The sequence below is a fragment of the Scomber scombrus genome, chromosome 2 (assembly GCF_963691925.1).
Source record: "Scomber scombrus chromosome 2, fScoSco1.1, whole genome shotgun sequence".
NCBI classification, from domain to species: Eukaryota; Metazoa; Chordata; class Actinopteri; order Scombriformes; family Scombridae; genus Scomber; species Scomber scombrus.
Window position 1 is genome coordinate 35347713 of NC_084971.1, and position 26963 is coordinate 35374675.

General features: G+C 39.1%; 1 protein-coding gene across 1 annotated transcript in view; it reads left to right on the plus strand.

The window, feature by feature from the left end:
- Positions 1-1832: 1832 nt before the first annotated feature.
- The window catches only part of LOC133987292 (erythroid membrane-associated protein-like), a 74797-nt gene continuing 49666 nt past the window's right edge, over positions 1833-26963 (plus strand). The window contains exons 1-4 of the mRNA XM_062426606.1: positions 1833-1935; positions 24313-24348; positions 24536-24896; positions 24970-25053. Of these exons, the coding sequence (XP_062282590.1) occupies positions 24542-24896; positions 24970-25053 (439 nt within the window). The 5' untranslated portion in view covers positions 1833-1935; positions 24313-24348; positions 24536-24541. The remainder of the gene's footprint in view (positions 1936-24312; positions 24349-24535; positions 24897-24969; positions 25054-26963) is intronic.

Here is a 26963-nt window from a genome sequence, read left to right on the forward strand (position 1 = left end):
CATAACATAAACAAAGATCTGATGGTTACAGGATTACGGATTTGATGGTGTCCTGTTAAAAAAATCTAAACCATAAGACATTTACAGTAACTGTGTTTGCACATGAACCGGTTAAAAAAGTTAAGATTTATTTGTTTATCCTTTAAAGAGAATGCAGTGGAGACTTTACAACCCAGTGTCTGCATTATATTTTCCACAGGCATCTCTATAAAGTATAGACTAAATCCGGTTATTGTTAGGAAATTATAATATAATATATAATACCTTTTTCTGTCACCTTTCATTATCTCTCGTTTGGGTTGCAAATATTTATTAAATAAAGAAAAACCTGAGTTTTGTGAGGCCTTGAGTCAACTAATTATGAGAAATGGTTGTAAACCTCAGAGGAAGAAAGGGGAAAGGTAGTCAGTTGAGTCTACTTATGAGAATGATTCAGTGAGAAACAGGCAAAGATACAGCGGTTGAACTCAGATCGTATGTTGACTGAGAGCACGTATGCTCACCACATAGGAATATGTGCTGACACAACGTATGAATATGTGCTGACTGAGATCACGTATACTTGGCCAGAAGCAAAGAGTATGTGAAGCAGAGATCTGAACCTTCTGTTAAATGTGTGTAGCTTAAATTTAATTCAGTTCAGTTCAGTTTTATCTATATGACATCAAATCATAACAGAAGTTATATCAGGGCACTTTTCACATAAACCAGGGGTCAAAAATCACAATATGATCCAAACACCATTTTCCAGACACAAACTGGTATTTATAGACACAGAATGTGCACACTTCTTGTGTTCTTTAGACCAGAGGGGGAAATCCAGACTAAAATGAAAAAATTACCAATGACAATAATTCAGTTCAGTATACTGATGCGGAGAAAAGCAACGCAGTTCAGGTGGGAGCTTCCTAAGAAATTCCTCCTGGTCCTCCATGTATTTCTTCCTGCTCTTATCCTCTTCTAGACCAATCCTGCTCCTCCTATGAACTGCATTGCTTTTCTTCGCATCAGTATACTGAACTGCGTTGCTTTTCATCGCATCAGCATTCAGGCACAGATAGTAGTGGTGCTCAGGACCGTTCCCCTCCCTACAGCCTTGATTTCTGCACAGGTAGCCAGGTTTGCAATGTGAACTGGCGTCATGGACCTCCAGACACTTCTTGCATGCCTCCAACTTTCTCACGGCAGCTTCCTTCTCCACTAATGTCAGCGCCCAGAATTGCTCACAAAAGTAGATACAACCTGCAGGGTCATTACTTGACTTGGCTGACTTGGTTCTGGCGTGCCGTGGCTCCATCCTGGTCTCTCTCCTGCTTGGTTCCTCCTCCCTCAATTGCTCGAGCTGCTCATAAATGCTTTCTTGCTCTTTCAGGAATAACAAAAGTCTGTCAAACCATTACAACCGAAAATAAATGGAAGATAGAAAGAAGAACTGTTTGGTCTTTGAGTGGAATCCAGTTTTAAACTCTGCAAAGACACTTATCCATCCCTTTCAAGTCGGGAATCTGCTCAAATTAAGGCAGAATTTGACCATAATCAAGCAGGGATTATTCACCACTGATTGGGTCCATGTGGGCTTTCTGTGCGTTGCCCACAGTCCAAAGTCCAATAGGGCATGATGACTATAAGACCAACACAGCAAACCCACAGGGGACCCACATGGGCATGTTTGCTGGGTGGTTTATAGTCCATGTGAATTGAATGTGTCACAAGTTGTGCAGACACACAACATACTGTTGCTACTCTTAACCAATCATACTCTTTTTCTCTCACATGAGGAAGTTTTAGTTCTTGTTTTAGATGTTCATCTCTCTTCATGTGTCTCAGCTCTGCTGACCGGCTCATAAAGACTCCACAGATTCAGTTCTCTCAGTCTGGAGTAGAATCTACAACCAACAAGACTTCAGTCAGGAAAAAGACAGCTGTTGTCTCTCTGTGAGTGTTAAATACATCTTCCTGAACCTCAGGGAACATCTGCCTCGACCGGTTGGAGTAGAGAGGAGAGAGAGGAAGGATAGGAGAGAGAAGCACATTGAAGGTCCGGGACTGGAATCTGTCATCCGGACGTCTACAGGCCCAGATTACCTGTGAGACTAGAAAGCACAGATAACTCCGGGGAAGAAGTTTAGGTTATTGAATGCATTAATAGTACATGAATGTTAATGGATATAGATTGATGGATAAAGAGAGAGAGAGAGAGAGAGAGAGAGAGAGAGGAGCTCAATGCATCATGGGAATGGGAGTCCCCAGGCAGTCTAAGCCTATAGCAGCATAAACTAAGAGCTGGAGCCATAACTATAAGCTTTATCATAAATGAAAGTTTTAAGCCTACTCTTAAACGTAGAGACCATAGACTGTATATAAGAAATGGACGTAACATCCGTGACGTCACCCATTGGTTTGTGAACTGCTGCTCGGAGTCCAATAGTTTCGTAACTGAGCAGCACCATCCTGAAAATTTCAGGTTCATGCTGGGAAAAATAAAAACATGGATTCTACTTATATGGGCATCAGGAGGAGCATGAGGCGCCCTCCTGAACCTGTGAACCAATCAACCTGTCAATCACGACGTAGCCACGCCCTAATGCATACCCTGCTTTATCGTCACATATAAAATCAGGGAGGCCAAAATGTCCCAAATGAACATCATACTGCATTGAAGAAGGCTTTAAACTAGCGATTGAGACCATAAACACATTTTGAAAACGTTTACTGAGGTTAGAAATCAAGTGAGAAGTTGGTGAATTCTCCATTGACTTGTATAGAGACGGAAGTCCTTTTGACACCAAAACGGTCGCCCCCTGGTGGCCTTTTGATAGAATGCAGTTTTAAGTTACTTCCGCGTTGGCCTCATTTCAGAAGACCGGAACTCCCCGCCTTGTTAGGACACATCTGACAAAATTCTTCAAACTGATATCAAACAGTCTGACACAGATTGTGACTCAGACTTTGTTGGTGCTGTCTGACACAGTGGGACATGTAATGAACTTACACAACTGATGTTGTTGCACAATTTATTTTAGTCTTGTTGACTGAAAGTTATCAGCTCTTCTAGCCCAACACTCAAATACCAGTTTACAAATCTGAACCAAGCTTTTACTGCTCAATCAGTCATAAACATTATTATTGTCCTATACATTTAACTTAAACACAACGACAGGTGAAAGTCTGGCTGTGGACTGGTGTTTCATATTGAAAATATTCTGTAATTTTAACAGGGAAAGATGGTGAGAAAGGAAGACCTCTTGAAAACTCTGGAGAATTTGACAGAGAAGGAATTTGAGGACTTCAAGTGTCTCCTAAAGGATGAAAGTCTGGCAGGCTACCAAACCATCAGAGCATCCCAGCTGCAGAATGCAGAGAGACGAGTTACCGTGGATCTGATGGTGAAGACCTACCAACTTCCTGCAGCTGTGGAGGCGACCAAGAAGCTTTTAAAGAAGATCAACAGGAATGATCTGCTGCAGAGATTATCAGACCGCAGCTCAGGACCAGAAGCTCAGTCACAGGAAGAGTGGAAAAGTCTTCACTTCCACTCTGATGCAGTCATTCTCAATCAACTTTATTCACAAGAACACAGTAACATTATTTTCATAGATAAATTCCATATTATTACATTAGATTTATTATTAATTACCAATATCTCTCTCAGTGAATTTCAGTGATGATCTGGGTGCTTTAGAGAACAGAGGACCTTCCTCCCGTCTTCCTCGTACTCTACCTGAAGTTTGTGAAGGTAAAGCTGCTCAAAGCTGCATATGCTCAGTAGTGTCTGCCTTACACAGAACGACTCTCTGAAAACATGATCACTGTTTTTAGTCTTTGGAGCCGTTTCTAAACAAATTAATGTGACCAAACTCCAGTGTTTTAATAAAAAGTCTGGATCATACTTACAGACCAACTTATTATTCTCTTCTTTCTACCACCTGCTGTCTTTTTGTGGGAAAACAGAGGAAATCAGCTGCAGGGCTTTCTTTCACTTAGGTTCAATGTATATTAATTACATTGACTTACATTCTCAGAGCAACAAGCTGCCAAACCAAGAGTCTGTGCTGGAACCAAACTGAAGGCCTGTCTGGGGATTCTGGTGATTCTGGTGATTCTGTGGATTCTGGTGTTTCTGGTCTTCATCTGCTGTGAGGCTCAATTCAATTCATTAATATATACATTTAACTAAAGGAGATGGCAGTGAGTAGAATATGGTCATTTGAAGTGAATGTCTACCTGTTGTGACAGGAAGTGACACATTTAGGAGTTTCATCTCATGTTTTGGAAATAATTCCTCTCTAATATTTCTGTTGTGTTGGCATCCAAAGACGGGATTGTGGTCAGCGTCCACCATCCATCATCATATGAGGGGACAACTGTGGCTCAGCTGGAGGAGACACTCAGCACACACATGAAGAACCAACCTGAGGCTGAGCTGAAGAGGGTCCAGCAGTATGCAGTGGATGTGACTCTTGATCCTGATACAGCACATCCTGATCTCATCCTGTCTGATTATGGGGAACAAGTATATGATAGTGATGTGAGGAAGAATCTCCCAGACAACCCAAAGAGATTTACATATTATGCAATGGTTTTAGGAAAGCAGAGTTTCTCTTCAGGCAGATTTTACTTTGAGGTTCAGGTTAAAGGGAAGACTGACTGGGATTTAGGAGTGGCCAGAGAGTCGATCGACAGGAAGGGAAAAATCAGACTGAGACCTCAGGATGGTTACTGGACTATATGGTTGAGAAATGGAAATGAGTACATAGCTAGTAATAACTCTCCAGTCCGTCTCTCTCTGAAGTCTCGTCCTCAGAAGGTGGGGGTGTTTGTAGATTATGAGGAGGGTCTGGTCTCCTTTTATGACGTAGATGCTGCAGCTCTTATCTACTCCTTTACTGGCTGCTCCTTCACTGAGAAACTCTACCCATTCTTTGGTCCCTGTCCTAATTATGGTGGTAGAAACTCTGCCCCTCTGATCATCCGTCCTGTATATTAAACTGATTAATCTATTTTCTATGATCAGCAACGTATTAAACAGCACCAACATTTTATTTACTTCATGTGTTAATGATTGTTTTTACATCCACTGTGTAAATACAGTATCAATGCTACTACAATACTGCCACAATAGTCTATATTAGCAGTCAGTGGATTAGAGACCATACAATGATGATACATTTTAAAATGCACATTTTGATTTTCTTCAGTATCCTCCCATTATTCATTTAATAATCTCTTCATAGTTGATGGATCCATCATGAGAAACATGTGAAAAGAAACTTTGTTCAAACCAACAGAGCTTTAAGATCTAGTGAAAATCCCAAAGTTTGTAAACGTACAAAGTTTATATCAAGAATGAATTTTAGGAAATGTATGTAGAGTGATGTTCAATATATGTATATCTATATTTTTTCATTAGTGAGCTTGAATATTTTATCGTGTTTCTTTTAGCTTCAAGGTTTGAAAATGAACAGAAAAATAATATTCAGTTAAAGCCTGATTTCATATTACTCTTTTTTAATTCGCTGAATATTTTAAATGTATTGAATATTTGTAAAAATCCTTTGACTGCTTATTCAGAAATATGATTATATTGTATTGAATTAGAATTGATCAACTTGTTTTCAAATCTACATTGATTATATTCTTTCACTGTTTCTACTGTTTTACTTTTTTATATCTATTATTTTTTGTTGATGTTTCATGTAAATAACTTTGGATGGCTGATCTGTGTTTGAAGAATTATCAAATAAATGTGTTTAAAAAGCCTCATAACAAGTTCATGGTTGTTTTAAACATGTGTCTTAGTCCATCATTGAGTCCTCAACATTCTTCCTAAAAGACAGAAAATGTGGATTTATGTCAGAGACTAAAACAGATGCTGTAAAGTGAATAAAAGACATTTTGTGGTGAATGAAACTACTCTGCTATACAGCATCACTGCAGTTAAATCCTGTGCAGAAGAAGAAACTGTGTGTGGAAGTGTTTTATTTTGCTATCAGTCTTCCTCTCAAAGTCACTGAGGTTTGTACAAGTTGTCTGTGTTTCCAGCAGAGGGCAGCATAACATCACACATCAGAGAGAGGACAGGTTGATGAAGGCAGGGACAGACTGCACACACCTCTCAACTTCCTCATCTGATTTATTAACAACTACAGTAGAGAAGAAAGTTAACTCAGAGGAGCTGCAGTCAACACAACTGTCTGTTTCTGTCTGAAGGAAACTTAAACTGAGTTCTTCACTTCTTTCTCAACAACTGACTCAAACACTGGTGAGTACAGCTGATTATATTTACTGTGTTTTAACAACCAGCATTAACACAAAACTTACACTCTTCTATCTCCATTTTATTCCAAACACCACTCATGATGAATACAATTGTGGCCTACTCTTTTCTCTTTTTTTTTGTGATTTTAAGCATATTTTTATATAAGTCTAAAAAATATGAATTATTGATTAAGAACAATGTCACAATTGATGAAGAAAATGTAGGCATAAATTGATAAATGAGTTCATTAGTTGCTGCTGCACCTGTTAGATCATTATCTATATGTAAGTTTTAATATTTGTTCTAAATTATTTTCTTGTTAAATAAATGTGTACTGTCCATGTTCTAATCATTATTGCTGATATGATCATTAGGCTAACTATTCATTGTACAGTACATCTTCAAAAACTAAATATTCAGATCGTATTCTTGTACTGGAACAGAACTTGTATCTCTTTCCAAATAAAAAAACACACATTATACAATCTACCATACTGTGCTTACTTTATTATGGAGATATCCTGTATGCTCATACTGTTTCTACTTAAACCTCTGGACTCTATCTACCACAGAGCCTTTAGATTCATGACAGCAGACAGTTATCACAGCATCACTGTGAGTTACATGAGAAGGTCAGAGGTCATCACAGCAGACCTGTGTCTTCATTTATAAAGCCTTGTTATCAAAGTCACAGTTTCCTCGTGAAGTCATAAACAAAGAGTGCAGTGTCACTGGTTGCACTAGTCTGATGGTTACTGAATACATTTCGATGATGTCCTGTTAAAAAGTCTTACATAAAAAAAACATTAGACATTTGCAGTAACCAGTTAAAAATGAATTATTAATTTATCTTTTAACCAGAATGCAGCAATGACTTTACAACCCAGAAAAAGTCGGCAGTGTCTGTGTTATATTTTCACAGGCTTCCCTATATTATAAAAAAATAAACCAAAAGATGTGCTGTTCTCTCACCTTTCATTATTCTCGTTTGGGTTGTGACTAACTTATTTTATAGAGAAAAACTTGAATCTTGTGAGACCTTAATATTAATTATGAAAGATTGGTTGTAAACCTCTGGGCACCACCCTGGAAGACAGGACAAAGGTAGCCAGTTGATTGAGTATCATTATGAGATTGACCCAGTCAGAGAAACTTTGGACTTTTTTCAGAGTTGTAAGTTTTTGTTAAGTTCAGCATTTCAGCAGTTACCATATCAGTAGTTAGTCATGGTTGAAGGATGTTGAAGTTCTTCGTAGAGCAGAGGACGGCAATATTCACTCCTGTACAACATTAAATAGACAGCATGTATTCCAAAAACATTTTTTACAAGATAAAAGGTAAAAACATACAATATTTAATCTAAATGTGTGTGTGTTTGTGTGTGTGTGTGTGTGTGTGTGTGTGTGTGTGTGTGTGTGTGTGTGTGTGTGTGTGTGTGTGTGTGTGTGTGTGTGTGTGTGTGTGTGTGTGCGTGCGTGTGTGTGTGTACAGGCAATACTCAAAAGATTTTAAAATGACCATTACATGTGAAATACTTTTTTTTAAAGAAAGAAATACAGAATTCTGGTAGTTAATTAAGAAACAACTAACATTTCTAGTCCCAGGCTCCAATTCACAAATCTGAACCAAGTCTTTACCGCTCAATCACTCATAAACAATGAATTCCCTTCAATTCTCAGTGTACTTACACCTTACAGCACAAGTTATTATAATAATAAAATAATAAAATCTATTTATATAGCACTTCTCACAGACAGATGTCACAAAGTGCTTTACAAGAGATACTATAAAAAGGTATTACAGCAGTCCACACAAAACAGACACACAATGATACTGTATACATAGATACGCATTCATACATATAAAATAGAAATCAAAAAAATAATTAAAAAAATAATAATACAATTAAGATAAAGATGAAATGCTAAGAGCCTGATGACAAAGATTACCCAAATGCCTTCTACATGCTACTGGAAGCCAATGAACAGATTGTAACACTGGGGTAATATGAGCCCTAGTTAGAAGTCTTGCTGCAGCATTTTGGATCATTTGAAGACAATCTAAGGCAGAAACACTCAAGAATGCGTGTATAATCATGACTAGCTTGGTTTTTGAAACTGTTGATCTTAGTTTACTGATATTTCTCAGTTGGAAAAAACATGATTTGGTCAAAAGTTACTCCTAAATTGACTAGACTGGATTGAACAGCTGATGAAAGAAGTCCCAAATGTTTCCTGATCGCAGGGACAACCTTCTCTGGTGCAAGAACTATAACCTCAGTCTTTTCTGCATTGAGCTGAAGAAAATTTGCTTTTGTCAAGTTTTTGATGGCATTAAGACAGTCAAGAAGCTTTATTACCTAAAAACATCACTGGAATTGAATGAGAGGTGGATTTGAGTAGCCTGCAATACATGTGACACATTTATGATTATTATTTTTTATGTTTCTGGTAGGTGATGTCTGGACTCAAAAGCAAGATGAACCAACAGGTAAAATAAAAGTTTAACAACAGTATTTTATTCAGGAAAAAAGGTTAGCTAACGGACAGCAGAATCCAAAAGGGAAGCAGGAAGGATCAGAGACCTAAAAACAATGACCATGAGGGAGCAATAGAACATCTGTGGACTAATGTTTGGGAAAACTGCAAGTCCTTCATGTCAAAAATATTCTGTATTTTAACAGGAAGAGATGACGACAAAGGTTCAACTGCTGAAAACTCTGGAGGATTTGATAGACAAGGAATTTGAGGAATTCAAGTGGCACCACAATTAGCATGCAATACATGTGATACAAATGTTTTATGTTTCTAGTGGGTGATGTTTGGAATCAAAAGCAATACTCAGCATCAGAGCAGGGAAGATAGTATGGCCGTAGAATAGTGTTTCTGGAAATTAAAAGTCATTCATGTTGAAAATATTCTGTAATTTTAACAGGGAAAGATGGTGAAGAAGGAAGACCTCTTGAAAACTCTGGAGGATTTAACAGATGAGGAATTTAAGGACTTCAAGTGGCACCTAAAGAATGGAAGTCTGGAAGGCTACCAAACCATCAAAACCTTCCAGCTGCAGAATGCAGAGAGACAAAACACTGTGGATCTGATGGTGAAGACCTACCAACTTCCTGGAGCTGTGGAGGCGACCAAGAAGCTTTTAAAGACGATCAACATGAATGATCTGCTGCAGAGATTATCAGACATCAGAGGACCAGAAGGTCAGTCACAGGAAGACAGAAACATGATGTCACTGCAGGGTGAGAGCTGCATTTAGATACTGAAACAAGATATGAACCTGTTCACACAAGATGCATCTCTCACATCCAGACTGTGGAGGTCACACAGAAATGTTACATTCATGTTATTTATTTGTTTTAATACTGAAGAACTTCCACATTCACACAGACCTCCATATGTCCATCATGATTAACACAAACATCTCTGCTTTCACTGTCAGTGGAAAAGTCTTCACTTCCTTTATTGTCATAGTTAAATTGCATATTATTATATTTTATTGATTATTAATTATCTCTCCCAGTATCTGTTAGTACTGATCTGGAGGCTTCAGAGAACAGAGGACCTTCTTCCTGTCAGATTCGTCCTCTTCTTGATGTTCCCACTAACACCAGTCATAGTGAAGGTAAAGCTGCTGCAATCTCTGGTTTGTATTTGTTGGTGTAGTTTTCACATTATTAACAGATGAGAACTCCTCTGGAGCTCTACTAAATATTGTTTCAGGAAGGAATTGTTTCCTAACTTAAGAACACTGCAGCAGATTTAGTGGCTTTAAGTCTGAACTGTGGCTCATTTACATCTCAGATCTTTTTGTGGTGATGTGAAGTTTTGTGCCTCTCATGCTAATTTAACACAGACTTACTAAATTGTCAATTTATGTGCCAGATAATAACAATGATAAGGAGTCTTAAGAGAAGAGAGGACCTTCCTCCTCTCAGCCTCTGACCAACAACAGTCAGAGTGAAGTAGTGAAAGTGTCTGCACAGAACTGCTCTCTGTAAACATGATCACTGTTATTAATCTTTGGAGCCATTTCTGAACAAACTAATGTGACCAAACTCATAATGAAGGAACATGTCACTCAGTGCAGCGGTTTGACTCACTGATGTGCGTTTAATAGTTCTTGGACAACAGCAGAGGAACAAGATATATCAGACTTTGATACACAAACAATACTTGTTGTTAGTAGATCAGTTAATTCTAAGAAAAATACAAAAGAAATCACCAGACCTATCCTATGGCTTAAATAAAATTCTGGATCATATTCACTTTGCACTCAGCACTGTAGACATTTTCAATGCAAAGCCTGAATTGTGCTGCACCAAACTTAATTATGACTAACAGCTGCCAAGCACCTCTGACAATTGTCACAACATTTGTTATGAACCAGCCCAAAGTCCACAAAAAAAAATGGGAATCACACATGACAAAAATAACATAAAATAAAACAATATACAATAAAATAATATTTTACAAAATTAAGTTAGAATAAAATAATGTTTGTCAGTTACATCAGTCATGAACACAGTATATGGATGAGTGAAATGTGATGTGTGCAAACCAAAACCAAAACCAAAACCCAAAGTCTAACCCATCTGGTTGGTGAAGGCCTGGAAGGAAGAGAGAAAAGAGAGTGATTAACAAAACAGCCAGCTAAATAGGCTGAGGCCTAAACTACACAGGTGCAGGTAGTTTCCCTGACGTCCTCTCTAGTCCCGTCCACTGGCTCCTGAGCCGGGAAGCCCAAGTAAAAGGGAGACAGGGACATCACACATTATACACCAATTAATATCAATCAATCAATCTTTATTTATATAGCGCCAAATCACAACAAAAGTAATCTCAAGGCACTTTACACATAGAGTAGGTCTCTTCAAGTTACTCTTTATTATATTTAAAGAGACCTAACATTCCCACATGAGAAGCACTTAGCGTGAAGGGCAAGAAAAAACTCCCTTTTAACAAGGAGAAACCTGGACCGGTTAGGGTTGAAAGAAAAAGAGAGAGAGGAGAGGAAGAGAATGAGAAGATGAGAGAGGAGATATGATGGAGCCTGACCATTAAGCGCTTTGAAAGTGAGGAGAAGGAATTTGAATTCTATTCTAGATTTTACGGGGAGCCAATGCAGCAATGCAGTGTTATGTAGATGAAAAAAGGCATTCCTTCCTTCCCACGCTTTGTTTGCATAGAGGATTTATCATTAACATGTACGAACTGAAATCTACCAGCTATGAACATACATACACACACTGAGCTGTCGTTCTTTGAACTAGGTGAGGTTTCTTGATTTCATCTACACAAAAATATCGACATTATCTAAATCCAAGATTCAAATTATGTTCACTTTACATCTGACAGTTCCTGTTTTCTTGGTCATTTTCATCTTCGAGTGATCAGTTATTATTTTAAAACTCACTGGAGATTTTTCTTTAATTGTTGTGCATTGAAACTTACAGACCAGTTCATTTTCTCTTTCTGTCATTTTGTGAGGAAACAGCGAAAACTTGCTAGAAGGCGCTCTAACAGTTAGGTCTCTGAAACATAAATAATATAAATTCATTACATTGACAACCTCTTAGATCACAAGTATTGGTACTTTTACTCAGGCACATACAGCAAACAGACTGAAGAAGCTTTGTCCCTTGGGCCCAAAAATACTGACGGGTCTGATATAATTTAGTTAAACTACAGAAGTCAACATTATATTTTCCTCATGATTGTAATACACAACATACAATTAATATTTCTGTAATTAAATTTATTTCCACTTTTATTCTCTTTGTGTAGATACGTCTGCTGCCACCAAACGGAAGGCCCTGAAGCTCTGTCTGGTGGTTCTGGTGATTCTGGTGGTTCTGGTGGTTGTGGTGTGTCTGGCCGTCACTCACTGTGAGACTCAATTCAGTTCAATTCAATAAACACACACACACACACACACACACACACACACACACACACACACACACACACACACACACACACACACACACACACACACACACACACACACACTATTACCACTGGCACCACTGTTGCCTTTACCCCCCACTTGCTTTCTCCAGCTCCTCTTTCAGCCTTTGGTATTTTTCAAGCTTCTTCCTTCTTCATGATGTTGCTGTCGCTCTGGATCACTACGTCTATCACTACTGCCTTCTTTGGTTGTTTGTCCGTCACCACAATGTCTGGTTGGTTAGCCATTACCAGTTCGTCAGTCTGGATCAGGAAGTCCCACAGGATCTTAGCTTGGTCATTCTCAATCAGCCCATACTCAGTGCAGATGTTCCTGTACACTATGCCAGACACTTGGTTCCTTGTACACTGTTCCCGACTGCATCTTACACCCTGCTACTATGTGCTGAACTGTCTCAGGAGCATCTTTGCACAGTCTGCACCTGGGGTCCTGTCTGCTGTGGTAGACCCCCGCCTCTATTGATCTTGTACTAAGTGCCTGTTCTTGTGCTGCCATGATTAGTGCTTCTGTGCTGTCTCTCAGTCCGGCCTTTTCCAGCCACTGTGATGATTTATTGATATCAGCCACTTCTTCTATCTGTCGGTGGTTCATGCTGTTCAGGGGCTCGTCCTCCTCCTCTCCATTATTGGGTTTCTGCTGCCTGAGGTATTCACTAAGCGTCTCGACTTTGGAGGCCATCTTCCTGATGTACTCCTGAATCTTGTTTATTTCATCGTGGACAGTCCTCGGCCTCCCTCGTTCCGCTTAGTGTACAGCCTCAGGGTGCTGGACTTGGGATGGAATCCTCCATGAATTGTGAGGAGCTTGTATGTCTTGATATCAGTGGCCTCTATCCCATCTTTTGGCCAGCTTATTATACCAGTGATGAATGGCAGGGCGTACGTGTTGATGGCTCAGACCTTGTTCGTCCCATTTAGCCGACTCTTCAAGACCTCATTACCCTGTCTAGGTATCTGGCTGTGGCTGACTTCCTTGTGGCCTCCTCCACAAATTTGTGGCCGTCCTGTTCAAGCAGCGTAGCCTCCGTGTTTTTATTTTATAACCTATTTAAGTATGGGTGTCTATAATGTTTGGTTACAAAAGTATCTCCGTATTGCTAAACCCAACTGAAAAGTACAATTAGATCAGTTCTTCCACGGCAGCATAATGCAAGAGCGACTTCGCTCCAGTATTGCAAAGTGAGTTTTTATTCCAAAATATGACCCCCCCTCCTCCAGGCCTCCAGTCAGAGCCTTTCTGTAGTCAATCCAGGCAGTGCACAAGTTGGTTTGTCTGGTCTTGCAATCGTTGGTGACTGCTCTATCTACCAGTAGCTGGTGCTTGGCTCCATTGGTATTGCTAAGAATTCCTTTCTGGGCCCTGCTCAGGCCATGTGCTTATTCATCTTAGCCACTATGATGCCTGACAGGAGCTTCCATGTTGTACAGAGGCAGGTTATTGGCCAATAGTTAAATGGAATCGTGCCCTTCTGGGGATCATTCATGATCAGGACTGTCCCCCCTTGGGTAAACCAGTCTGGGTGCATCCCATCCATTAAAATTAACTGACTAGATTACATAGTGCAATGAATACTTAAGTATGTTTAAAAATGAAAGTACAAGTACCCAAAAGAATGACTTAATTACAATAATTTGAGTAGTTGTAATTAGGTCCTTCCATCCCTGGGAAATATAAAACTCAAATAAAAAACTGGCCACCCAGCTCACCTCAGTTAGGCTACTTGAACATAAAGTACTTCCATCTGTCAAGTCTCAAGTTTTGAAAATAATTCCTCTCTAATATTTCTGTAGTGTTGGCATCCAAAGACGGGACTGTGGGAAGAGCTGTGGCTCCGCTGGAGCTGAAGAGAGTCCAGCAGTATGCAGTGGATGTGACTCTTGATCCTGATACAGCAAACCCTTATCTCATCCTGTCTGATGATGGGAAACAAGTACAACATGGTGATGTGTGGAAGAATCTCCCAGACAACTCAAAGAGATTTGTGTCTTCTGTTAATGTTTTAGGAAAGCAAAGTTTGACTTCAGGCAAATTTTACTTTGAGGTTCAGGTTAGAGGAAAGAATTGCTGGGATTTAGGAGTGGCCAGAGAGTCGATCGACAGGAAACGAGGAATCACACTGAGCCCTGAGAATGGTTACTGGACTATTGGGTTGAGAAAAGGAAATAGGTACAGCGCTAATTATAACTTGGTAGACCATCTCTCTCTAGAGTCTCCTCCTCAGAAGGTCGGGGTGTTTGTGGATTATACAGAGGGTCTGGTCTCCTTTTATGACGTAGATGCTGCAGCTCTTATCTACTCCTTTACTGAATGCGCATTCACTGAGAAACTCTACCCATTCTTCAGTCCCTGTACTAATGATGGTGGTAGAAACTCCGCCCCTCTGATCATCCGTCCTGTATATTAAACTGCTTGATCTAGTTTCTGTAATCAGCAACATATTGAGCAGCACCAACAATTGATTTACTTCATGTGTTAATGATTATGTTTTACATCTACTGTGTAAATACAGTATCAATGCTACTACAATATTGCCACAATAGTGTATACTAGCAGTCAGTGGATTAGAGACCTTACAATGATGATACATTTTAAAATGAACAGTTGGATTTTACCTTTAACTGTTGTTTTACTGCTTCAGTGTCCTCCCATTAATCATTTAATAACCTCTTCATAGTTGATGGATCCATCATGAGAAACATGTGAAAAGAAACTTTGTTCAAACCAACAGAGCTTTAAAATCTAGTGAACATCCCAAAATGTGTAAAGATACAAAGTCTGTATCAAGAATGAATTTTAGGAAATGTATCTACAGTGATGTTCAATATATCTATATCTATATTTTTTCATTAGTGATCTTGAATATTTTATCGTGTGTCTTTTAGCTTCAAGGTTTTAAATGAACAGAAAAATAATATTCAGTTAAAGCCTGATTTCATATTACTCTTTTTTAATTTTCTAAATATTTTAAATTTATTGAATATTTGTAAAAATCCTTTGACTGCTTATTCAAAAATATGATTATATTGTATTAAATTAGAATTGATCAACTTGTCTTTAAATCTGCATTGATTATATTCTTTCACTGTGTTTCTTTTTATATCTTTGATTTTTTTATTACCTTCATAGTTTCATGTAAAGAACTTTGGATGGCTGATCTGTGTTTGAAGAATTACCAAATAAATGTGTTTAAAAAGCCTCATAACAAGTTCATGGTTGTTTTAAACATGTGACTTAGTCCATCATTGAGTCCTCAACTTTCTTCCTAAAAGACAGAAAATGTGGATGTATGTCAGAGACTAAAACAGATGCTGTAAAGTGATGAAAAGACATTTTGTGGTGAATGAAACTACTCTGCTATACAGTATCACTGCAGTTAAATCCTGTGCAGAGGAAGAAACTGTGTGTGGAAGTGTTTTATTTTGCTCTCAGAGTCTTCCTCTCAAAGTCTCTTAGTTTTGTACAAGATGTCTGTGTTTCCCTCCTGTGTCCAGCAGAGGGCAGCATAACAGAACACATCAGAGAGAGGACAGGTTGATAAAGGCAGGGACAGACTGCACACACCTCTCAACTTCCTCATCTGATTTAGTAACAACTACAGGAGAAAATAAAATACAAGAATTACATGAACAGGTTACAACATTACAGGACAAACAGTGAGCTGAACTTTAGACTGACTGATTCTTTCAGAGCTGAAATAAACAAACACTGCAGAAAAAGAAGATAACAGTAGTTCAATCAGGAGGGAATTCAATTTTTTTAAGTAACATTTATTTGGTTGAACATTCATATAATGAAGAAATGTGGTAACATCTGGTGATTAGACCCCAATCATGATGTCATCATATTTATAATGGTATATCCTGTTAGAGTCTATATACTGGTGGTGGTGGTGAATAAAGGCAGAGCTGAGATCTGGATGATGAGAGGAAGACCAGATTCTGGTGATCTCACAATTGACACAGATCAATAGAAAACAATAAGTCAAAAGAAAAACGTAGGTATCTCACAATTATACATGTTGATGTGGGTTGGATAGTACCTGTGGTGAGGGAGAAGGAGGACTACTGAGGTGAAGTATTCCCACTATGCTGATGTAGCAGAGTGTATATAGTATATTCCTTTCTGGTTTATTAATATCTGTTGCTTGCTGTCTTGAACTGTAAAAAAAGGCCATGAGATTGTGAATGGAGCTGTATGATAGACTGCTATGACATCATAGCCCCAGAAAATTCTGGCAGTTTTTTTTTCCATAGAGAAGTTATGCAAGTCTCATGGACAGAGTGCAAACTGCTTGACTCACCTGTGTGGACTTTATTTGTGTAGATGTGCGTCCATGAGAATGTAAGTGCGGAAGAATTATTCTTCTTTATAATTTGGCTGATGAAATGTGCTTTGTTATACTGTTTCATATCAGCATTAGGCACTTTGCTAATCCATGCGGTCTGAGGAGATTTAAATGCAGACAATATTACCAAATTCGAACCAGAATTTCCTTTGTATATCATAGAAATGATTATTAGTCTGTATAGTTGTATATTGTGTGGCGTTTTCATTGCTAGTTTGACTAATTTAAGACGTTTATTGTTTAAAGTCTGTGTAAAGTAAGAATAAATATGCGTTTTGAGTTTAACATACCACAGAAAAGTGTGTTGTTAACCACACAAATTTGAATTATTAAAAAATCGCCAAATATATGAAATTAGGCTTCAAAGTTGTGTAAAAGTCTGCTTATTTCTCTTCTCCCAAACGCTGTGGGCGTGGCCGCCGAGTTCGCTGAAGCCCCGCCCCCTACCAAGTGTCACCTGTCAATCAAAGTCACCACCTCTACCAGAAACATGGACGCTAGGTCTGAGAGCTTTCTGCTGCTAACTCAGCTGCTAGCTCAGCGGCTAACTCGGCGGCTAGCTAGATGGCTAACTCGACGGCTAGCTTGGTGGCTAACTCGGCGGCTAACTCAGCTAACTGGCCAACTGTAGACTGTAGTAGTAGTAGTAGTGTGCACTGAATGTATTTATACCTACAGCAGCAGGGCGGGTTTATGCTAAACACCGCCGGGTTACGTAACGCGGCGGTGATTTTCAGGTCCGCACATTAAATCCAGACACAGAAATGTTGAAACACAGTTTTTGAAGCCTAGCTCGTTTTTTGAACATGTACAATATTTGTTGCACCCTCAGAGCCATTTTCAAGTGTTTACTTTTGTTGTTTGGGGTTCCTAATTATTGTTATTCAGTTTATTTTGTACATAATCATGTTGCTTCCTGGGTGATTCTCTTTGGTTGCCAGACTGACAGGAGGAATTTAAATGGCTGCTGTGTTTCAGCATTTTTTATTTATTTTGTGCCACCTCACTAATGGTCTTTTCCTTTGTCCCTTTCCAGAAGCTGGGGGCCTAAAGTGTTGGTGGCTGGGCTGTTTGGTGTCTCCTCCATTGTGTGCCATCACCCTTAGTTCACCCCTCTGCTTGATTAACTCAATTTTATTGGTATTTTGTTTGTGCTAATCAAATTATTTCCCTTTTATTGGTAATTGTACATGATAAATTCATTGCTCTTTCAATACTATATTTGTTGATACTGTTAATGAAGCCAAATGAAAGCAACCAGTTAACTAAACTACAAACATGTATTAAGGACATAAAGGCCTGGATGACCTGTAACTTCCTGCTATTAAACTCAGAAAAAAAAGTTATTGTGCTTGGCCCTAAACACCTCAGAAACACATTATCTAATGATATAACTATTCTGGATGGCATTACTCTGGTCTCCAGCACCACTGTAGGAACCTAGGAGTTATACCAGGATCTGTCCTTTAATTCCCATATAAAACTAATTTCAAGGTCTGCCTATTTTCATCTGCGTAACATTTCAAAAATCAGACATATTCTGTCTGAAAATGATGCTGAAAAACTAATCCATGCATTTGTTACTTCTAGGCTGGATTATTGTAATTCATTATTATCAGGCTGTCCTAACAAGTCTCTAAAGACTCTCCAACTGGTCCAGAATGCAGCTGCACGCGTTCTGACAAAAACTAGAAAGAGAGATCACATTACTCCTATTTTAGCTTCACTGCATTGGCTCTAGAATAGAATTTAAAATCCTTCTCCTCACTTTCAAACCTACTAGAACACTGCACTCCCAGCCCTTAGAACCTTATGAACCTACTAGAACACTGCGCTCCCAGCCCATAGAACCTTATGAACCTACTAGAACACTGCGCTCCCAGCCCATAGAACCTTATGAACCTACTAGAACACTGCGCTCCCAGCTCATAGAACCTTATGAACCTACTAGAACACTGCGCTCCCAGCCCATAGAACCTTATGAACCTACTAGAACACTGCGCTCCCAGCTCATAGAACCTTATGAACCTACTAGAACACTGCACTCCCAGCTCATAGAACCTTATGAACCTACTAGAACACTGCGCTCCCAGCTCATAGAACCTTATGGACCTACTAGAACACTGCGCTCCCAGCCCATAGAACCTTATGAACCTACTAGAACACTGCGCTCCCAGCTCATAGAACCTTATGAACCTACTAGAACACTGCGCTCCCAGCTCATAGAACCTTATGAACCTACTAGAACACTGCGCTCCCAGCTCATAGAACCTTATGAACCTACTAGAACACTGCGCTCCCAGCTCATAGAACCTTATGAACCTACTAGAACATTGCGCTCCCAGCTCATAGAACCTCATGAACCTACTAGAACACTGCGCTCCCAGCTCATAGAACCTTATGAACCTACTAGAACACTGCACTCCCAGCTCATAGAACCTTATGAACCTACTAGAACACTGCGCTCCCAGCCCATAGAACCTTATGAACCTACTAGAAAACTGCGCTCCCAGCTCATAGAACCTTATGAACCTACTAGAACACTGCGCTCCCAGCTCATAGAACCTTATGAACCTACTAGAACACTGCGCTCCTAGCTCATAGAACCTTATGAACCTACTATAACACTGTGCTCCCAGGTCATAGAACCTTATGAACCTACCAGAACACTGTGCTCCCAGCTCATAGAACCTTATGAACCTACTATAACACTGCGCTCCCAGCTCATAGAACCTTATGAACCTACTAGAACACTGCGCTCCCAGCTCATAGAACCTTATGAACCTACCAGAACACTGCACTCCCAGCTCATAGAACCTTATGAACCTACTATAACACTGCACTCCCAGCCCATAGAACCTTATGAACCTACCAGAACACTGCACTCCCAGCTCATAGAACCTTATGAACCTACTATAACACTGCACTCCCAGCTCATAGGACCTTATGAACCTACTATAACACTGCGCTCTCAGCAAGCAGGCCTACTTGTGGTTCCTAGTATCTCTAAAAGTAGAACAGTAGGCAGAGCCTTCAGTTCTCAGGTTCCTCTCCTGTGGAACCATCTCCCAGATTGGGTCGGGGGGGCGGACACCCTCTCTACGTTTAAGAGTAGGCTTCAAACGTTCCTTTGTGATAAAGCTTATAGTTAGGGTTCCAGCTCCTAGTTTATGCTGCTATAGGCTTAGACTGCAGAGGGACTCCCATGATGCACTGGGCTCCTCTCTCTCTCTCTCTATCCATCCATCTATATCCATTAACATTCATGTACTATTAATGCATCAATAAGCTAAACTTCTTCCCTGGAGTTGTCTGTGATTTCTCGTCTTACAGGTAAACTGCCTGTAGACGTCCGGATGACAGATTCCAGTCCTGGACCTTCAATGTGCTTCTCTCTCTCTCTCCTTCCTCTCTCTCCTCTCTCTCCTCTCCTTCCTCTCTCTCTCTCCTCTCCTTCCTCTCTCTCCTCTCCTTCCTCTCTCTCCTCTCCCTCCTCTCTCTCCTCTCCTTCTTCTCTCTCCTCTACTCCAACCGGTCGATGCACTGTGAGTCTGGTTCTGGTTCTGAGGGTTCTTCCTGTTTAAAGGGAGTTTTTTCTCTCCACTGTCACCAAGTGCTGCTCATGTGTGAATGTTGGGTCTCTTTAAATTAAACCTGGAGAGTTCGGTTTAGACCTGCTCTATGTGTAAAGAGCCTTGAGATGACTTTGTTGTTTTTTGGTGCTATACAAATAAAGATTGATTGATTGATTGTTAATAAATATAGTTTATGAATGGGAACACATCTCTCTCCTGTTGGTGTAATGAACCTGTCTGTCTTTAGGGTGAGAGGTACTGATCAGATGAACTGAAATAACAGTTGACAACAGGAAACAAAAACGTCAGAAACAAGCTGCAGGAAGAGGTGGAGCATCACCACAGATAAAACTGAAAGTAAGTCAGAAACATAAAGCGCGGCAGTCCACACAACTGTTTCTTTTTCCTCTCTGAAGATAAACTGAAGTTCTTCACTCTTCTTTCTCGACTGATTCAAACACTGGTGAGTACAGCTGATAATATTTATTGTGTTTAACAACCAGCATTAACACAAAACTTACAGCTCTGCTCAAACAAGAAGTTACGGTCCGTGTACTAAAGTATAATCCGTTTTTCTGTCAAAACAGGAAAACGAAAAAAAAGGAAAAAGCGGTCCCTTTTTCATATTTCGTTTTAAACCAAAAACGGGAAAACGGTTTTTGCTTTTACCATCAAAAAACGAAATTCAAATAACAGCTGAAATTATTATTATTATTTTTTTTTTTAAATCTCTTTGATCATTTATGTGTTTCTTATTTCGGAATGTAACGAGTACGGGCCGCAAGCGGAAGTGAGGTTTACGCTGTCAAAATAAAATATTTTTTGTAACTGAGTTCGCGGCTCATTCAGGTTTAGAAAAAGAAACTCAACCCGCCGACCTACGCCGATCATTAGTAGTTTAATTGTAGGCTATAATAATAATAATAATATCTATCTATCGCCATGAGGCAGTAACTACATCTTACATCTAACTACAGATGTAAGATGAATAGAAGGTTGAAAATGTCAATATCTATTGGGCAAGCAATTTAACTGATAAACTCTTGGTAGTTATATTATGTAGAAAAGCCAGGGACAAGGGTTGCAATGTTGTTTGCAATAAATAAATAAACAAATGCATTCATAAAGTAAAACACCGTAGCTCCCATTGAATGTGATGAGGAATGTTTAATGTTCAGATGCTCAGATCAGCTCATCAGCTGCTATGATACTTTCAACTATCCTGTGCATTGAGGACCTCCGCATTGGGCTGCTCAGAATAGAACAGAATAGCTTTTATTATCATTATGCATTTCTGTACAATTATATAGGAGAGCTCTCCTTATAAAGTGCAACAAACACCAAAGTATAAAAACAAAACTATAACAATACACCACAGACATCATTTTAGCAGCATTCACAGTTTGATGTGTGTGTGTGTGTGTGTGTGTGTGTGTGTGTGTGTGTGTGTGTGTGTGTGTGTGTGTGTGTGTGTGTGTGTGTGTGTGTGTGTGTGTGTGTGTGTGTGTGTGTGGGCAAAACTCTAAAGACTTTAAATGGCTGATGGATCATGTCTCTGACCACATGTTGCTTTATTAAGTAACAGACAAAAAGAGACACAGTGGTTGAACTCAGATTATTGGAGCTATTTGTTATTTTTGTTAAAGTTAGTCATTAAATGTTGATTTATGTACTTTGTTGATGTTTGTTTTGAAGAGTATAGCTTCATTAATTTGATTATTATATTAGTATTATTTTAGTTTGGGTACTCGTTAAAGCTTTTGTTTCAGGGCACTTGGGCAGCTTGGAGCACAGAGGTGAATGTATTTCTATAGGTAGGCTACAGGTAGAGGAGCAGCAGGCACCAGGAAGGGCATACAGCTGTTTACCAGAGCAAGAGAGACGCCATTGTTCTTTTGCTCGCATGCAAAAATAGTCAAATGAACCCAAGAAGCGCTATGCTTACCTGGACAATGCACCTTTCCCCTGCCTAAGATTCATTCCTGAGGTGCCTCAGTGGTAGTTTGAATTTGGGTTTATTTATTTCCTTTTTTAATTTTTTCCCTCCCTTTTTTCAAGTTAAGGACCAATCACCACTACACAGATCATGTGCTGATTGAGATCACGTATGCTTGGCCAGAGTATGTGAAGCAGAGATCTAAACCTTCTGTTAAATGTGTGTGTAGCTTAAATTTAATTCAATTCAGTTCAGTTTTATTTAGATGGCGTCAAACCCCAACAGAAGTTGTATCAGGGCCCTTTTCATGTGTCACGAAAATGTGTAGAGACCAAACATACTGGACTACTTTTAACCTATCATTATCTTTTTCTCTCACATGAGGAAACGTGTAGTTTTAGTTCCTGTTTGAGATGTTAATCTCTCTTCATGTGTCTCAGCTCTTCTGACCGGCTCATAAAGACTCCACTGATTCAGTTCTCTCAGTCTGCAGAAGAATCTACAACCAACAAGACTTCAGTCAGGAAAAAGACAGCTTGTGTCTCTGTGAGTGTTAAATACATTTCCGTCTCTTCACTGTTTTAAGGAATGGTCGACTTCATTCAAGTTAACCAACCTATCTGACATGTTGTGGTGGAGTGTTGAGTCCTGTAGCATTAATGTCATTAAGACAGCAGCGTCTGCTAGTCACTGTCTCTCTTTCTTGTAGTTTAGCTGTAATCAGGAAGACTTTATGTCGACTAAAGTATGAATTCTCCAAATGTCTTTTTGAAATCTTCCTGAACCTTTTCTTGAAGAAAACTGAATTGTCAGTGTAGCACTTCTGGCTGAATGATGGATGATGGTCTGAATCTTTGTTACTGACCTCATCATTACCATTTTTTCACATTACATTGAAACCTATTTTTTATCAATTCATCGAATAGTGAAATAATCTGTTACCTTAAATTCGTTTTTTTACAGTTTTTTAAAACAATTTTACAGTTTTTATCATTTTAAAGCTTTTATATTAAAATCATAAATGTACACACTTGACAATTTCAAACAAAATGTTATCAATGATGTTTAACTTGAACACATGAATTAAGCAGGCAGCTAAACAAACTTTACACCTACTTAGTTAAAATTGACATGGTTGTTTAGCATCGCACTAACATAACCCAGTTCAACAAATACATGGAAAACAAAGCAACGCAACTCATAATTAAACACAACATAAAACAAAGTAAACCAACCCTGTGCCCTTATCAGCCAGGTGATAAAGGCGATACAGCTTTCCTTTGTTTTACGTCAGTCAGACTTTACAGCTCTTTTAACAGGTTTAACCTTTCAAAGTAAGGGCATCTAATTTAATAATAAACTAATTAAATAATTAATGGCCATAACTTACAAAAACAAATGAGAAAATAAGAAAACATAAATATGGTAAATACTGCAAGTGTATTTGGTTACATAGAGGTTATTTACAGTCAGACTGTGAGTTATCTTCTGACATCAAACAGTCAAACACAGATTGTGACTGAGACATTGTTGGTGCTGTCTGACACAGTGGGACATGTAATAAACACACAACTGATGTTGTTGCACAATTTCTTTTAGTCTTGTTGACTGAATACATTTCTCCTTTATTATTATAAATATTTATCTCCAGAGAAAGTTATCAGCTCTTTGTGATTTCTTCACACCTTGATTTCCCATCTCAGCCCTTTTTAACCCTTATAAAGGTTGTCTCTTGATGTGTTGATGAAGAAGGAAACCACCGCTGACACGTCTCACTTGTATATAGAATATATATAATATACAGAATTTTTACAATTAATTAAGAAACAACTAACATTTCTAGCCTCCAATAACAATTTATAAGTCTGAACCAAGCCTTAAGTCATAAATAAAAAGGTTAACCACATTAACTCTCTATTTACTACTTTAACTCAAACTAATTATGTTTCACAATATCAAACTGAAACCTACTTGCAGGACAAATGGACGCACACAATCCATCGAACTGAAAAACTAGACCTGGAACATCAAAAAACCCAACTGAAAGCTCTTAAAAGCAAGTCTAATGCTCTCTTTTTTTCTTGCTGCTAGCAAAACTGGTTCAGACTGGCAGGCAGAACAGCGACAGTGCGCCCTCTACTGGTTGATGTTTAGCCACTCTGCTCAGCCCTAGACAGCCTTTTCAACATATCATTAACATGTTTTATGTTTCTGGTAGTTGTTTTTTGGACTCAAAAGCAAGACTAAGCAACAGGTAAGATGAAAGTATAAAAAGAGTTTTTAACTCGAGGCAAAGTTTAGTTGGGCAGAAAGCAGAATCAAAAAGGGAAACAGGAAAGATCAAAGACTTGAACACCACGACAGGTGAAAGTCTGGCTGTGGACTGGTGTTTGTGGGAATAGCAAATCTTTCATGTTGAAAATATTCTGTAATTTTAACAGGGAAAGATGGTGAGAAAGGAAGACCTCTTGGAAACTCTAGAGGATTTAACAGATGAGGAATTTAAGGACTTCAAGTGTCTCCTAAAGGATGAAAGTCTGGCAGGCTACCAAACCATCAGAGCATGCCGGCTGCAGAAAGCAGAGAGACGAGTCACCGTGGATCTGATGGTGAAGACCTACCAACTTCCTGCAGCTGTGGAGGCGACCAAGAAGCTTTTAAAGAAGATCAACAGGAATGATCTGCTGCAGAGATTATCAGACCGCAGCTCAGGACCAGAAGGTCAGTCACAGGAAAAGTGGAAAAGTCTTCACTTCCACTCTGATGCAGTCATTCTCAATCAACTTTATTCACAAGAACACAGTAACATTATTTTCATAGATAAATTCCATATTATTACATTTGATTTATTATTAATTACCAATATCTCTCTCAGTGAATTTCCGTGATGATCTGGGGGCTTCAGAGAACAGAGGACCTTCCTCCCCTCTTCCTCATCTTCTACCTGAAGTTTATGAAGGTAAATCTGCTTAAAGCTGCACATGCTCAGTAGTGTCTGCCTTACACATAACTACTCTCTGAAAACATGATCACTGTTATTAGTCTTTAGAGCAGTTTCTAAACAAACTAATGTGACCAAACTCCAGTGTTTTATAATAAGTCTGGATCATGCTCACTTTGCACCCAGCACTGATTGTCAATGCAAAGCCTGAAATGTGCTGCATCATATCAAGCTTAATTATGACTGATAGCTGCCACACACCTATGGAAATTGTCATAACATTTTAAACAAATTACTATTTATTGATGCATTTGTTAAGCCTGTCATTCTATTACACATCTAAACAGCTATGAACATAAATACACAGACACAGTCTTTCTTTAAACCAGGAAAGTTTTATTGACTTCCTCTGTGCAAAAACCTCCATGATCTAGATCCAAGACAGAAACAAACATATTCTCATTCACTATTCGTATGATGATTGTACGAAATGAATTATAAAAAAGGTGGGAGGGAGCAGAGGGGTTCTCTTCTGGGAAACACATGACATCACTGGCGATTCCCACTGATCTAAATGGGATTTCTTTCTTGTTTCACAGCCTTATTATTGTCCTCATAGAGGCTGTAGACAACTATGAGCAGAAGATTTGAGACATGAACGTTTTTCTCTTTTCATTCCTCATAACAAGTAACAGTCAAGAGAAGAGAGAAAGGGATAGAGGAGATAGAGCACGGAGACAAACAATGTCAGTCAGACTCTACTGAGACTGATCAGCTGATGAGGATGAAGTGTTGCATTGATGAATCTGAAGACTGGGAGCTGGTGGGTCGCACAAAAACAACATCAATAAAGCACCTGAGCAGAGAAGAAGAACATTTAAAGAGACAGCTGCAATATGATAGGCTGACAATGAAGGTGTGTCACTGTGCTATTGGTTAGACTTGAACAGCTGATGTGATCAGCTGATGTGTCAGTTGATGCTCCAGAAATAACAGCAAGGAAAATATGAGCTTTGACAGAGATCAGTATGAGCTGTGAGAAGGATCAGAAAGACTAAAGAATGAGAAATAAAACTATGATGATTTTTGACTCTCCTCATATTCAGCTGGGTTTTTCTGCTTGAGGTGTTCAAATAAGTTTGTTGTGTTGTTTTTTGTTGTTGTTACAATCATCTTATTCGTCATATTACTGTGGTTTGTTTTACTTTTGTCCACAACCCAAAAATAATCAGTTTATGATCAAAAAAGACAAAAGAAACCCAAAAATATTTAATCTTAATGTCAGAAGCAGACATTATATTAGGTGCTTGGTATTTTTAATAATAATAACCATTATTGTTATTATTATCATTATTATTATTATTATCATCATTAGGGCCCGAGCGGCGACTGCAAGTCGCCTGGCGAAAGCCCTATTGAAATTGTAATGTTTATTATTATTATTATTCTTCCGACATTTCGCATTTCCCAAATGCGAAAATGCTTATACTTTTGCACGGACGTCCGGCCTCATCCGAAACTCGATATTTTTGGGTGGTCGCACATGGTCAACGCAGAATGGCGGAAAAGCGCCCCCTACAAAGTCCAAAAAAGCCCATAGGGAATTTTGCTAACTTTGTCCTATGCTCACAAAATTCGGTACACATATGTATTATACCCACATATGCAAAGAAGCCTCTTGACCTCATGACCTCAACCCAACAGGAAGTCGGCCATTTTGGTTTTGATTTTTCCCGCCTAAAATTAACTCCTCCCACAGCGTTCGCCCGATCAAGTTCAAATTAGGTACGCAACATCTCCAGACCTAGCTGAGCTTAAGTTGTGCTCTGCGCATCCGTAGGTCAAAGGGCGTGTCTGCCAGGGCTCAACTAACTTTGGCGTGCTCGCCATGTACATACGAGTGGCTCTCACGCCCACATACTTCATCC